Here is a 14,659-nt window from a genome sequence, read left to right on the forward strand (position 1 = left end):
GCAAGCCTGACCATGGACCAAGAAGCGAGGGGAGAAGGCGTCTTTGCTTGTGCTGGAGCACGCCACTCATCCGCGTCCACTGCTCCTTACTGCGCATGTATCTAACCCATTTCCTTTATGACGCAGCATATATTAGTCATGCGTCGCCTCTAGGGTGGAAGCCAACGTGGTGACGCACGATCGATCACTTCCCAGCGCAGCGCACATACAAAGTGTGCGTCAGCACGCAGTCCAATCGTCCGCGCCCCACCACGAGTCCATATCCACCATCTTAGTTTCAGGCATTTGTTTGGGCAATATTATTATGCCTCCATATAACCCCATATTTCATCATCCCTATCCAGTGCCCGGCACAGGCAAGAGTCAAGGCAATAATCAATGCATACAAAAATATATATTAGCATAGACATATCACTGTAGCTTCCATTTAATTCACCTTATACAGAGAGCAGACAACATCAGACTATAAGTCCTGCAGACTGGATATCTAGCCAACCATTCCTCCTGTTACCCTAAATTCCACATTTAACCCTTTCGGTTTCAGGGTATCCAGCCGAAAAATCCACCTTAGCTCAGTTTTCTTTAATTTACTTAATCGGTCCCCTCCTCTCTCCAATGGTTTAACATGGTCTATAATCATAAATTTTAGATCACTTTCTTTATGATTTTTTTCAGCAAAATGCTTTGATATGGGCAAATCTCTTCTTTTATTCCTAATAGATTGTCTATGGTTATTCAACCTAGTCTTTAGATCACAAGTAGTTTCACCAACATATAATTTTTTACAGGGGCACCATAGTACATATATTACCCATGACGAATCACAGGTGAGATAATGTCTTATGTCAAAGGTCTCACCCGTGTCTGGATGTGAGAACACAGATCCCTTAGAAACATAGAAACATAGAATGTGTCGACAGATAAGAACCATTTGGCCCATCTAGTCTGCCCAATATATCTGAATACTATGGATAGCCCCTGGCCCTATCTTATATGAAGGATAGCCATATGCCTATTCCATGCACGCTTAAACCCCTTTACTGTATTTGCAGCTACCACTTCTGCAGGAAGGCTATTCCATGCATCCACTACTCTCTCAGTAAAGTAATACTTCCTTATATTACTTTTAAACCTTTGCCCCTCTAATTTAAAACTGTGTCCTCTTGTGGTAGTTTTTCTTCTTTTAAATATGCTCTCCTCCTTTACCGAGTTGATTCCCTTTATGTATTTAAAAGTTTCTATCATATCCCCTCTGTCTCGTCTTTCTTCCAAGCTATACATGTTAAGGTCCTTTAACCTTTCCTGGTAAGTTTTATCCTGCAATCCATGTACTAGTTTAGTAGCTCTTCTCTGAACTCTCTCTACAGTATCTATATCCTTCTGGAGATATGGCCTCCAGTACTGCGCACAATACTCCAAGTGAGGTCTCACCAGTGTTCTGTACAGCGGCATAAGCACTTCACTCTTTCTACTGCTTATACCTCTCCCTATACATCCAAGCATTCTGCTGGCATTTCGTGCTGCCCTATTACATTGTCTTCCCACCTTTAAGTCTTCTGAAATAATTACTCCTAAATCCCTTTCCTCAGATACTGAGGTCAGGACTGTGTCAAATATTCTATATTCTGCCCTTGGGTTTTCACGCCCCAGGTGCATTATCTTGCACTTATCCACATTAAATTTCAGTTGCCAGAGTTCTGACCATTCTTCTAGTTTTCCTAAATCCTTTTCCATTTGGAGTTTCCCTCCAGGAACATCAACCCTGTTACATATCTTTGTGTCATCAGCAAAAAGACACACCTTCCCATCGAGGCCTTTTGCAATATCACTTATGAAGATATTAAACAAAATTGGTCCCAGTACAGATCCCTGTGGAACCCCACTAGTAACAGGACCTTGTTTTGAATGTTCTCCATTGACTACAACCCTCTGTTGTCTGTCACTCAGCCACTGCCTAATCCACTCAACAATATGGGAGTCCATGCTCAATGACTGCAGTTTATTGATAAGTCTTCTATGTGGGACAGTGTCAAAAGCCTTACTAAAATCTAGATATGCGATGTCTACTGCACCTCCACCGTCTATTATTTTAGTCACCCAGTCAAAAAAATCTATAAGATTTGTTTGACATGATCTCCCTGAAGTAAACCCATGTTGTTTTTCATCTTGCAATCCATGGGATTTTAGATGTTCCACAATCCTATCCTTTAATAGGGTTTCCATTAATTTGCCTACTATTGATGTCAGACTCACTGGTCTATAGTTGCTCGATTCCTCCCTACTACCTTTCTTGTGAATGGGCACGACATTTGCCAATTTCCAATCTTCCGGGATGACTCCTGTTACTAATGATTGGTTAAATAAATCTGTTAGCGGTTTTGCCAGCTTACCACTAAGCTCTTTTAATAATTTTGGGTGTATCTCATCAGGCCCCTGTGACTTATTTGTCTTCACCTTAGACAGCAAACTTAGAACATCTTCCTCTGTAAAGATACATGCATCAAATGATTTATTAGTCATCCTTTCTAGTGGAGGTCCTTCTCCTTTTTCTTTTGTAAAAACTGAACAGAAGTATTCATTAAGGCAGTCGGCTAGCCCTTTATTCTCTTCTACATACCTTCCGTCCTTTGTTTTTAATTTAGTTATTCCTTGTTTTAATTTCCTTTTTTCATTTATATATCTGAAGAATGTCTTATCCCCTTTTTTTCATAGACTGAGCTAGTTTTTCTTCTGCCTGCGCTTTTGAAGTTCTTATAACTTGCTTGGCCTCTCTCTGCCTAATCTTGTAGATTTCCTTATCTTCATTGCTCTGGTTTTTTTTATAATTACAAAATGCTAGCTTTTTATTTTTAATGATTTGGGCCACTTCTGCTGAGTACCACAGTGGTCTCTTCCTTTTTTTGCTTTTACTGACAAGTCTAATGCAATTTTCTGTTGCCTTCAATAATGCACCTTTTAAGTAGTCCCATTTCTCCTGGACTCCATGTAATCCGTTCCAGTCTGATAAGGACTCATTTATGACTAATTTCATTTTTGAAAAGTCTGTTTTTCTAAAATCTAAAACTTTTGTTTTTGTGTGGTGGGACTCTTTCACAGTTCTTATATTAAACCACATGTCTTATATTAAACCCTTGGCCATCTGTTTACAGTTCACACATCCCAGACACGGGAAAGAGCCTGTGCGCCTTGTTTTAAGAAACGTCTTTCTCAATTGTCCTTTGTCTGGTACTTTAGAGTGTACTACCTTATCCCTGATGTTCCCTGCTCTTCTATATGCCATCATAGGTGAATTTTTAAAAGCCACAATGTTGGGGTGTCCACTGCTCAATAACCCCCAATGTCGCCTCACTATCTTTTCAACATCAGGACTCAACTCGTTGTATGATGATACAAACGACAATCTGTCACTAGTCTGTCTTTGTTTGGGGGTCAACAATTCATCTCTAGAGATCTTTTTGGCTCTTTCCGCATGTTTTTTTACTAACTTTTTAGGATACCCCCTATCTATAAAGGATTGTTCCATATTTTTCATCGCTGAATTCATATTCTCATCTTTGTCAACTATTCTTCGTACACGAAGCATTTGACTGTACGGCAGAGAATCTACCATCCTTCTTGGATGCCCACTAGTAAAATGCAACAATGTGTTCTTATCTGTGGCCTTAATATTCAAATCCATATGTACCTGTTCGTCCTCAATGTATACTTGTGTATCCAAGTATTGCACCCGGTCAGTCGATGCCGTTAACGTAAACTGGATCTCCCGATCAAGGGGGTTCAAGTATACGTGAAAGTCCATCAACTGCTCCATGGTGCCACCCCAAATGAGGAAGATATCGTCTATGTATCTCCACCACGTCAAGACCTGGTTGAAGTGGGGAGATACATAGACAAGACGTTCCTCAAATGACCGCACAAAAATATTTGCATAAGTGGGCGCAGCATTAGAGCCCATTGCCGCGCCCATCTTCTGCAAGAAATAGTGTCCCTGGAACACAAAATAATTATTCCTCAGAGACAATTCCAACAGTGTCAGTATAAACTGTCGTACTGGAGCGGAATATTCTGAATGTTGTAACATCTCCGCTACATCCGACAAGCCTTTTCCGTGGTCGATCGAGGTATATAACGACACTATGTCAAAAGAGGCCACAATCGCCCCTTTAGGAACCCGCATTCCTTTAATTTTGGTGATGAAGTCTCCGGTATCCCTAACGTATGATTTAGCACCCATAGCATATTCTCTCAATATCTTATCCAAGAACACATTTATGTTGGATAGGATCGAACCCCTACCAGAAATTATAGGCCGCCCCGGAGGGTCGACCAACCTTTTATGTATCTTTGGTAATACGTATATCGTGGGTGTAACCGGGGACTTCACCACCAAAAACTCTTTTAGTTGTCTATCAATAATACCATTCTGTATCGCAACAGTCAAATGTACATCTATTTTCCTTGCAATATCGAATCTGGGGTCCCTGACCAATGGTTCATAGACACCAGGTTCGCTCAATTGCCTTTGTATCTCATTAATGTATAGAGTGGTGTCCATCACCACGATCCCACCACCCTTGTCCGCAGGCTTGATGGTGAGATCGGGGTTACTGGACAAATCCTCCAGTGCAGACATTTCCTGTGTCGAAATATTTGGCCTTATATACATACAGGACTGAGCTCTTTTTCTCAACATAGCTATATCTCTCTTAACCGCCTCAGAAAAACATTCCAAGGCATGTGAATTGACAAGTGGAACAAAATCACTTTTTAAATGCAAATCAAACTGTTTCAAAGTGAGTTGACCATCAGAATTGCTGACTTCATTAATATTCATGGCACCAGTGGAACTGGAGTCGAACCACACCCTCAGTTTTAAATTCCTGAGGAGGCGGTTCAAGTCCAGTTCCAACTGGAACCAATCAGGCTTAGCCTGTGGGCAAAAGGACAATCCCTTATTCAGGGCTTTCAATTCATAATCAGTCAATGTATAGGATGAGATGTTTACCACCACATTAGATTCTACTTTTTCTTGTTTATATTCATCTGTCTGGAGTTGTTGGTCCTCATCAATCTCTGTGCTCTGGTTTTTCCAGGCTCTTCTATGTCTGAGACCTCCTATTTTCATTGAGTTTTTCAATAAATTGAACAATACAATCTTGATGATCCATTGCATTATATGGTACATACAAAGACACAGCATATATAACAAACTATAATCCCAAACATTTTCCTCCCTCCCCCAGATGCTGAGGTTTCAATCTTTATTTATATTCTCGAGTTTTACTCCTGAAAACGTTTCAGGACTCATTTTATGTATATTATCTGTGTACCTGGCGGAGATCTATTAGATAGAATAGCCTATAATCTTGGTGTCTCACTTCCCTTCTTTATATTAGTTCATTTATTCTTACCGTGGGGTAGAAAGCTTGTATGTAGGTTAACCATTTTAAGTGGTTTGCTTTGCAGGTCTTTTCCCCTCCTTTCTCTGCTGCCCATTTGTCTGCCAAAAGGCATACTTTAGTATTGTCTATAATTTATTTTAGAGTCAGTACTATTGGTGTTAACCAATGTTTTAGGATACATCTCTTAGTGGCTAATAACACTACGTGAGCCACCAAAGGGGTCTGTGGGGTGGTAATGTGAAAAAGTAGTTCCTCAGGTATTTTTAGAAGTTTTGGTTTAAGTTTAGCATTAAGTTCCTGCGATACCATTCCCTACAAACTTGTTATCTTAGGACATTCCCAGATAGAATGGTACATATTGGCTCTAGGTAGTGAGAATTTAGGGCAAACTATATTTGTCTCCTATCATTTGAAGGGATTTTGCTCCTTTTTGTATCAAAGCCATAAATTGCTTTATGTATGAATTTGAATCGAGTTTCTCTCCATATTTCACTAAAGGCAGCTATTTGCACATTTTTCCAACCCCTTAAGATCTCTTTTGAACTAAAGCTATTTTCACACTAGAGTTAGTGTGATCCGGCAGGCAGTTCCGTCGTCGGAGCTGCCTGCCGGATCCACCGATCAGTGTGACAACTGACAGCATTTGTAGGCGGATCCGTCTACAAATGCATTGCAAGAACGGATCAGTCTCTCCGCTTGTCATGCGGATGGACGGATCCGTCTTGCAGTCTTTTTCAGTTTTTCCAGTCTGCGCATGCGCAGACCAGAAGAACGGATCGATCCTTCAGTTGTTTTGCAATGCCGGATCCGGCACTAATACAAGTCAATGGGAATGAGTGCCGGCATTCCGACGACTGATCAGGCATTTTGGACGGACATAATACCGCAGCATGCTGCGGTATTATGTATGGCCAAAACGCCTGACAGTGACTGAACGGAAGGCATACTGATGCAAACTGAACGGATTTCTATCCATTCAGAATGCATTGGGATATGCCTGATCAGTTCTTTTCAGGCATAGAGCCCTTTTCACGGAATTCTATGCCGGAAAAGAATAACGCTAGTGTGAAAGTACCCTTATCTTAGCGTTTAGGTGTATATCCCATCCTTTGAAGTGAGCATTCCTATGCGAGTGGTACAGACGTTTCTTTAGCTCACTGTAAATGTAGGCTATAGAAACTTTATTTTGTTTGGGCGAAACTATTTCATCAAAGTCATTTTGAGAGAATTCCAACGATTTGTTTATTAATCTGCCTTTCAGGAACCCTATGATTTGATGGGATGCTAGGTAGTGTTTTGTATCTAAATTATATAAGGCACCCAAATCTGCAAAGGAGCGGTATTGTGATTTTTGTCCATCCCATAAGTCCCTTACTGATTTGATCCCCTGTACATCCCGCTTCTGGAATTGTTTGTTTGAGGTTCCTGCCTGGAATTCTGAATGTCCCCATGGGGAGAGGTATTTAGAGACAAGAAAGGGTAGTCGGTATATTTTCCTGGCGGCTTTCCAAGCTGCCACTGTGTCTTTAATTAGTATACTCTTTCTAAGTTCTGTGTTAAAGGCTGAATATCTTGTATGTAATAGTGCATTGAGGTTCCATGGCTTTATTAGTTGTGACTCTAGATTATAGTTGGAAAACAAGGAAGAGCCCTTAATCCAATCTATGCCAAACTATCACAAATCTATGCGACTTCGAATTTAAAAATTACGACAAGACTTTTTAGTCTTGTCGCCATTTGCGACTAGACCCGCCGCCGCAGCTCTGCAGTTGAATACAGCGGCGGGGCACCGGAGATGATAGTTCTCTGCCCCGCTGCCGATGTTCTTCTCAGCAGCGCAGTGGAGAAGGAGTCTCTCCCTCCCCCCTGTGCTGCCGCCGCCAATAAGAAGAGACAGGAGGAGGAGGAGGGGCTGTGGCCACTGCGCCACCAATGAAGATAACTGACCTGTTAATACAAATACAGGAGGCGGGTGCCGAAATCAAATAGCCGGCACCCGACCTCTATGACAGGGAGCTGCGATCAGCGGCAGTTAACCCTTCAGGTGTGGTACCTCAGGGGTTAACTGCAGCGGATCGCAGCTCCCTGTCATAGAGGCCGGGTGCCGGCTATTTGATTCCGGCACCCGCCTCCTGTATTTGTATTAACAGGTCAGTTATCTTCATTGGTGGCGCAGTGCGCCCTTCCCCCCAACACCCCAGTATAATAAACATTGGTGGCGCAGTGCGCCCCCTTCCCCCAATACCCCAGTATAATAAACATTGGTGGAGCAGTGCGCCCCCCCCCCCAACACCCCAGTACAATAAACATTGGTGGCGCAGTGCGCCCCCCCAACACCCTAGTATAATAAACCTTAAACATTGGTGGCGCAGTGCCAATGAGGGTTAAAAAAAACAAAAAAAAATTAACTCGCCTCCCCCAATTGATCGCGTAGCTGCCAGTCCCCTGTGCTTTCTTCAGGACCTGTCAAAGGACCTGTGGTGACGTCACTGAGCTCATCACATGGTCCATTACCATGGTGATGGATCATGTGATGTACCATGTGATGAGCACCGTGATGTCACCACAGGTCCTTTGATAGGTCCTGAAGAAAGAACAGGAGACTGGCAGCTACGCGATCAATTGGAGGTGAGTTCATTTTTATTTTATTTATTTTTTAACGCTCAATTGACCTTCTACTAAGCATTCTGTATTAAAGAATGCTATTATTTTCCCTTATAACCACGTTATAAGGGAAAATAACACAGTAAATAGACTTTCATCCTAGCAACCATGCGTGAAAATCTCACCGCATCCGCACTTGCTTGTGGATGCTTGCGATTTTCTCGCAGCCCTATTAGCTTCTATGGGGACTGCGTTGCGTGAAAAACGCACAACATAGAGCATGCTGCGATTTTCACGCAACGCACAAGTGATGCGTGAAAATCACCGCTCATGTGCACAGCCCTATAGAAGTGAATGGGTCCGGATTCAGTGCGGGTGCACTGCGTTCACCTCACGCATTGCACCCGCGCAGAAATCTCGCCCATGTGAAAGGGGCCTAAGGTTGAATAGGACAAGGGTTCCAGCCCCTAAGGGGGCTAATAGTAAGTAAAAAAAGCATTTGTGAGACGCATCCGGATGCGGATCCATCTCACAAATGCATTGCAAGAACGAATCCATCTCTCCGCTTGTCATGCTCATGCGCAGACCGGAAGGACGGATCCAGCATTCCGGTATTTTGAATGCCGGGTCCGGCACTAATACATTCCTATGGGGAAAATGCCGGATCCGGCATTCAGGCAAGTGTTCAGTTTTTTTCGCCGGAGATAAAACCGTAGCATGCTACGGTTTTATCTTTTGCCTGATCAGTCAAAATGACTGAACTGAAGACATCCTGATGCATCCTGAACGGATTACTCTCCATTCAGAATGCATGGGGATATACCTGATCAGTTCTTTTCCGGTATAGAGCCCCTGTGACGGAACTCTATCCCGGAAAAGAAAAACGCTAGTGTGAACGTACCCTAAAATATTAAGTTTAAATCCCAATTTTACATATAAAATATATAAACAATAATTAAATAAACATATTACATAGCGCTGCGTCTGAAAAGTCCAAACTATTAAATAATTTAAAAATATCTCCTATGCGGTGAGCGCCGTAACAGAAATAAATAAATAAAAACCATGCGATTCGCCATTTTTTAATCACCTTGTCGCCCCAAAAAGTAGGATAGGACTGTTCTGTTATGGGCCGAACGTTTCATAAAATGCGAAATGCACTCGGCTTTTTTTGGTGTTTATTTTATTTTTTGCGTGGTATTGAGTATCGCAATACTTTTTTATGGTGACGAAAGAGAATTAAAATTTTGGTATCTAAACAACCCTATGCCGATCTGATCGGTGTAGCGTTGTCACTATACCAAAATTTTGATTCGGTTTCGATTTGGCTCCTAAATTTCTCAGTTCAGGAGCCAATGGCTACTAGGTATTTTTTTTTTTGTCTGGAGCACTAGATCTTTTCCCCGTAACTCACCCCCAATAGTGCCGGGTTATGCCAGCTCCCCACTAGTGAGTATCAAGTGTTTTGGCGTGTAGTGACTCCTTTGGATACTGCTGCGGACCAATTCTGTGTTGTCTTCAGCCACTGCTTGTTCCCTCCCCGCTGAAGGAGATCCTCTTCGCTGGAGACTTGAGGTAGTTAAAGCGAACCTTTCACCTGGATTTCACTTAATAAACTATCAAAAGTACCTTATAGATCATCCTCATTGTGTTAGCACACGGTCTTGTCCCGCTTTTCTGTCATGTATATGCATGGAAAAATCGCTTTATAAAGTACTCTTCTCCAGCTCCACAAGTCACGGTAGAAGTCAAGTCACTCACTCCAGGCTGTAACTCCCCTGCCCTAACCCCGCCTCTAAGCAGTGTAATTGACACCCGGCTCAGTCGCCGGGACCGCGCTTGTACAGGCGGCGCATGCGCCGTCGGACTCAAGCGCCATCCTGTAACTGATTCGCGCATGCGCCGTCCCTGATGCCTGCCTGTCTTCTCTTACTCACGCGATTCAGTTACAGGATCGCGCTGGAGTCCGACGGCGCATGCGCCGCCTGTACAAGCGCGGTCCCGGCGACTGAGCCGGGTGTCAATTACACTGCTTAGAGGCGGGGTTAGGGCAGGGGAGTTACAGCCTGGAGTGAGGGAAGGGCTACCCCCTTGACTTCTATCGTGACTTGTGGAGCTGGAGAAGAGTACTTTATAAAGCGATTTTTCCATGCATATACATGACAGAAAAGCGGGACAAGACCGTGTGCTAACACAATGAGGATGATCTATAAGGTACTTTTGATAGTTTATTAAGTGAAATCCAGGTGAAAGGTTCGCTTTAAGCCCAGGCTGCCTCTGCCTCTTTTGTGGAAGTAAAGGTACAGTGCGGAACAGAAGTATTTGAACACCCTGCGATTTTGCAAGTTCTCACACTTAGAAATCATGGAGGGGTCTGAAATTCACATTGTAGGTGCATTCCCACTCTAAGAGACGGAATAAAAAAAAAAAAGAATTCAGGAAATCACATTGTATGATTTTTAAAGAACTTATTTGTCTTGCACTGCTGAACATAAGTATTTGAACACCTGAGAAAATCAGTGTTAATATTTGGTACAGAAGCCTTTGTTTGCAATTACAGAGGTCAAACGTTTCCTGTAGTTCTTGACCAGGTTTGCACACACTGCAACAGGGATTTTGGCCCACTCCTCCACACAGATCTCCTCTAGATCTGTCAGGTTTCGGGCTGTCGCTGAGCAACAAGGAGTTTCAGCTCCCTCCAAAGATGTTCTATTGGATTTAGGTAGGAGACTGGCTACGCCACTCCAGAACCTTGATATGCTTCTTACAGAGCCACTCCTTGGTTATCCTGGCTGTGTGCTTCGGGTCGTTGTCATGTTGGAAGACCCAGCCACGATGAATTCTTGGTGTTTCTCAGGTGTTCAAATACTTGTGTTCAGCAGTGCAAGACAAATAAATTCTTTAAAAATCATACAATGTGATTTCCAGATTATATATATTTTTTATTTATTTTTTATGTGTATTCACCAGACTACATTTTATGTGTATTCACCAGGCCACTTGACAGGAAAGTATATGTGTTTAAGGTGGTTTCTTATGCTTAATAATTGAGGTTTGGGCCACCAAAATATGTCTTATGGGAAGCTGAGAAATGTTCTTGTTTTTTATTCCAAACATCCCAAGATCTCTTTAAATTGTATAACCACATTAGGGGTTTTTGGTTTTTCAATGGAAATCCAACCCACACCCAGTGGTAACCACACAGACATTACGTTCACCTGCTTAGACGTTCTTCAAGCTTACTTTCAACTCCATTTAACTTGGTAATGATTTAACCATCTACATTTTATATTTTTTTTATTAGCTGTTAGCTGTCCACAATAAGTCTGGCATTACATGTAGGGGGTGATTCATGGCACTCTTAAGGGCATGGGCTGTGTTACTGCTGTCACAAGCTTAGCCAGGAATGGAAGGAAAAGTCCATGTTAACTCATTAGGAAGTTTAGAGTCTAATATTAAACTTATGAATGCCTTCTAAACCCAAGTATTGGATATATGCGGGAAATTTAGATAAACATAATAAACATAGACACGGGCAGACTGAAAATTAACAAGTGTACAGAGAAATGTCTGATTCCACTGTCCCATGTACTAATATATGAATGGACTGTACAAAGATCTTTCTAATGACCTTTTTATGTCTCGGCCGGTAACCATGACTTATGTCTGGAGGAAAGAACAGGGAGGATATGGAACAAGATGTTGTGATAAGTTGATCAAGTTTAGGAGGGGCCTGAATACTAGAGTGCTGGAGATGGGGTGTTGACCCAGGGATTTATTCTGATGCCATACTTTTAGTAGGTTAGAATTATTACTTCTGTCAGGCGTTTGGCATCTGCCTATAGATTGGACTTGACGGACCTGTGAGTATTTTCAACCGTATCAATTATGTAACCGTTTAATGGATTATCTACTAGTGTTAGTCGTTTTCCAGGAGTTGAATATTGATGACCTGTCCTCAGGATAGGTCACCAGCATCGGGTCCAGCTTCCGGCACTCATGCTGATCAGCTGTTTTAAAGAGGCTGTCGTTAGCAATACGGCCTCTTCTTAGAGCAGTAATGTCACGTTCACCAGTCCCATGGCTTATTTGCAGCTCTGTTCCATTCAAGTGAATGGAGCTGGGATGCAATACCAAGGACAACCGCTATACAGTGGACGGCACTGTGCTTTCTAAGCTGTGAGGAGGCCGCAGCACTCACTGGAGAGCTGCAGCCTCTCCAAAAAAAAAAAAAAACAGCCAATCGGCAGGGGTGCTGGGAGTCGGACCACCTCTGAGCTATTGAAGACGTATCCTGAGGACAGGTTATCAATTATTAACCCTTTTAATATTAGATCCAAAGAAGAAATGATGGCAGCACTTTGTTGAACAGCTTACTTACAAATTACTTTATTCACACATGCAGCGTTGTGGCTCAAAATGCAGAGCCTTTAGTAAATGGTTGCCAATATATCAACTTATCCCCAATCCACAGGATATAGCAGAGTATTAATATATATGTTTGTTGTTGTTATAAAAGAATATTAAGATGGTAAATTCTGTTTCAGGTTATAAAATCCCATCAACAGTGGACTAAACCTGACTTTTACAAGGGTAGTGTTATTTAGCAACACCAAATGGTGGATTGTAACGATAATGCTAAATTTATTCCTTTTCAAAAAGGGCAGGTGTGTCTTTCTGTCCACTATTCTAATTACTGGATGTAGAGCCTTGCCTACTTGGCAGTCAGAATAGCCCCCAATCACTGTGTGGTGGGTGAGTGTATGGGTTTACACCAGCACATTATATTCTGCATGTACCCTACATGTCTCTTCCCAGGTCTAGCAGATGACATGGGATGGGGAGAGGGATATTTGGGTCATTAGTATTATTTTCCAACTGAAGAAAGCATAGCAAATCTGTCAGATATCAATGAGTACCAGATGTGAAGGGCCAATTTCCGTCCGGAAACCTAACTCCCAGAGTGGGCGCTGGCTTAGTCAGTAGTGGTATCTCTGGAATAAAGTTATATATAGAAGCATTTTTCCATGAAACAATTAGTATAAAAGGATTTTTATTGTAACAAGCGACACATTTCATCATGCGGATACCGGTTTAGCCTGCGGGAAGCCTCGGTACAATGCTGAAACATGTCATTGGTTACAATGAAAATCCTTTCAGCTGGATGGTTTGGTGAAAGGATCCTTCCATTTAAAACTTTATTCCATCAATACCACTGCAGACTAAGGCCTCTTGCAAACGAATGTATATTCTTTCAGTGTCGGTTCCGTTTTTTTTTGCGGACCGTATGCGGAACCATTTATTTCAATGGGTCCGCAAAAAAACGGAATTTACTCTGTGTGCATTCCATTTCCGTTCCGCAAAAAAATAGAACATGTCCTATTGTCCGCATTACGGACAAGGATAGGACTGTTCTATTAGGGGCCAGCTGTTCCGTTCCGCAAAATACGGAATGCACACGGAAGTCACCTGTATTTTCTGCGGACCGCAAAATACATCCAGTCATGTGCATGAGGCCTAAGTCAGCGTCCACTCAATGAATAGTTAGGATTTTCTGCCAAAATCTGACTCATGGTACTTGGGTACTTGTAACCAGTGCTATATAGAGTTGTGATTATGTAGACCAACTCTGTCAGGTTAGTCCACACCCTGTCGGGACCAGTGTGTGTACTCCTACATTGAGTCGCCTAACTGTTTTGTTTGGGGTGCACCCCTTTGTCCTTTCAAATATCAATGAGTAACTCTCATATGCCAAAAATATGTAGGATATTGTTCTAACGTGAACAAAGACTAATTCTGTGAGATACATCATAGAAGCAGGACATATTTTAGTTTGTATATGAATTGAAGTATGCCAATACAAGAAAGTCCATCATTATTCCACTTGCTTTACTCCTTATGCCTTAGGGTTGGGATAAACACCTTAGTACAGATAAGCAACAATGTAACAGAAAATAATTATTTCAAGCATTTCAATATATTGAACATATATTCTGATGTTTCTCATTACAGGGATGGAAGAACCCAGCCCCAAGGATGTAACCGACTTCCATGAGCTTCAGGAGGAATCTTATCCACTAGAGCTTCTAATTGTAGATACTTGACTTTCCAGGGCTTCGTTAAGAGCATCGGCACTAAAAAAAATAAATAGTCTTGATAAAAGATACTATTTTCTCAGTAGTGGATTGCTGCACAACTTTTGTAATGTTTTCACAGTTTTTTAATGACCATGTTCAGATGAAAAATTGCTAATTTCTCAATACCATTTTTGCAAGAATAAAATGCAAGGCTGAAACACAGAGGACTTCTTATAGATGGGTTGTCTGTATTTATTTCACCTTTCCTTTGGCAACAGCATGGTTTGTTTTATTTTTGTTTCTGTTCAGGTTTTAGTTTTATGTTGAGAAATTTGTGTATTAATGTAATAAAGTGCCTGAATTGTTTTATGTCTCTTTTTGTTTTATAGCACTTATAAAGGGGTTTTCTGAGACTTGTATATTGATGAACTATGGTAAGGATAGGCCATCAATATCTGATTGGTGGAGTCCGACTCCCAGCACCCCCACTGATCAGCTGTTTGATGGGACCGCAGTGCTTGGACAAGCTCTGCGACCAAATCATAGTGTACCTAATACAGCACCATACCTTGTATA

The 14,659-nt window shown here is 41.9% G+C and overlaps 1 protein-coding gene across 4 annotated transcripts in view; it reads left to right on the forward strand.

The window, feature by feature from the left end:
- The window catches only part of BCLAF3 (BCLAF1 and THRAP3 family member 3), a 101,234-nt gene extending 86,786 nt beyond the window's left edge, over positions 1–14,448 (forward strand). For all 4 annotated transcript variants that reach the window (XM_040423671.1, XM_040423670.1, XM_040423669.1 and 1 more), the window contains one exon: positions 14,019–14,448. In XM_040423671.1, coding sequence (XP_040279605.1) covers positions 14,019–14,048 — 30 coding nt within the window. In that variant the 3' untranslated portion in view covers positions 14,049–14,448. The remainder of the gene's footprint in view (positions 1–14,018) is intronic.
- The last annotated feature ends 211 nt before the right edge of the window (positions 14,449–14,659 follow it).

This window comes from Bufo bufo, chromosome 3 (genome assembly GCF_905171765.1).
Source record: "Bufo bufo chromosome 3, aBufBuf1.1, whole genome shotgun sequence".
NCBI classification, from domain to species: Eukaryota; Metazoa; Chordata; class Amphibia; order Anura; family Bufonidae; genus Bufo; species Bufo bufo.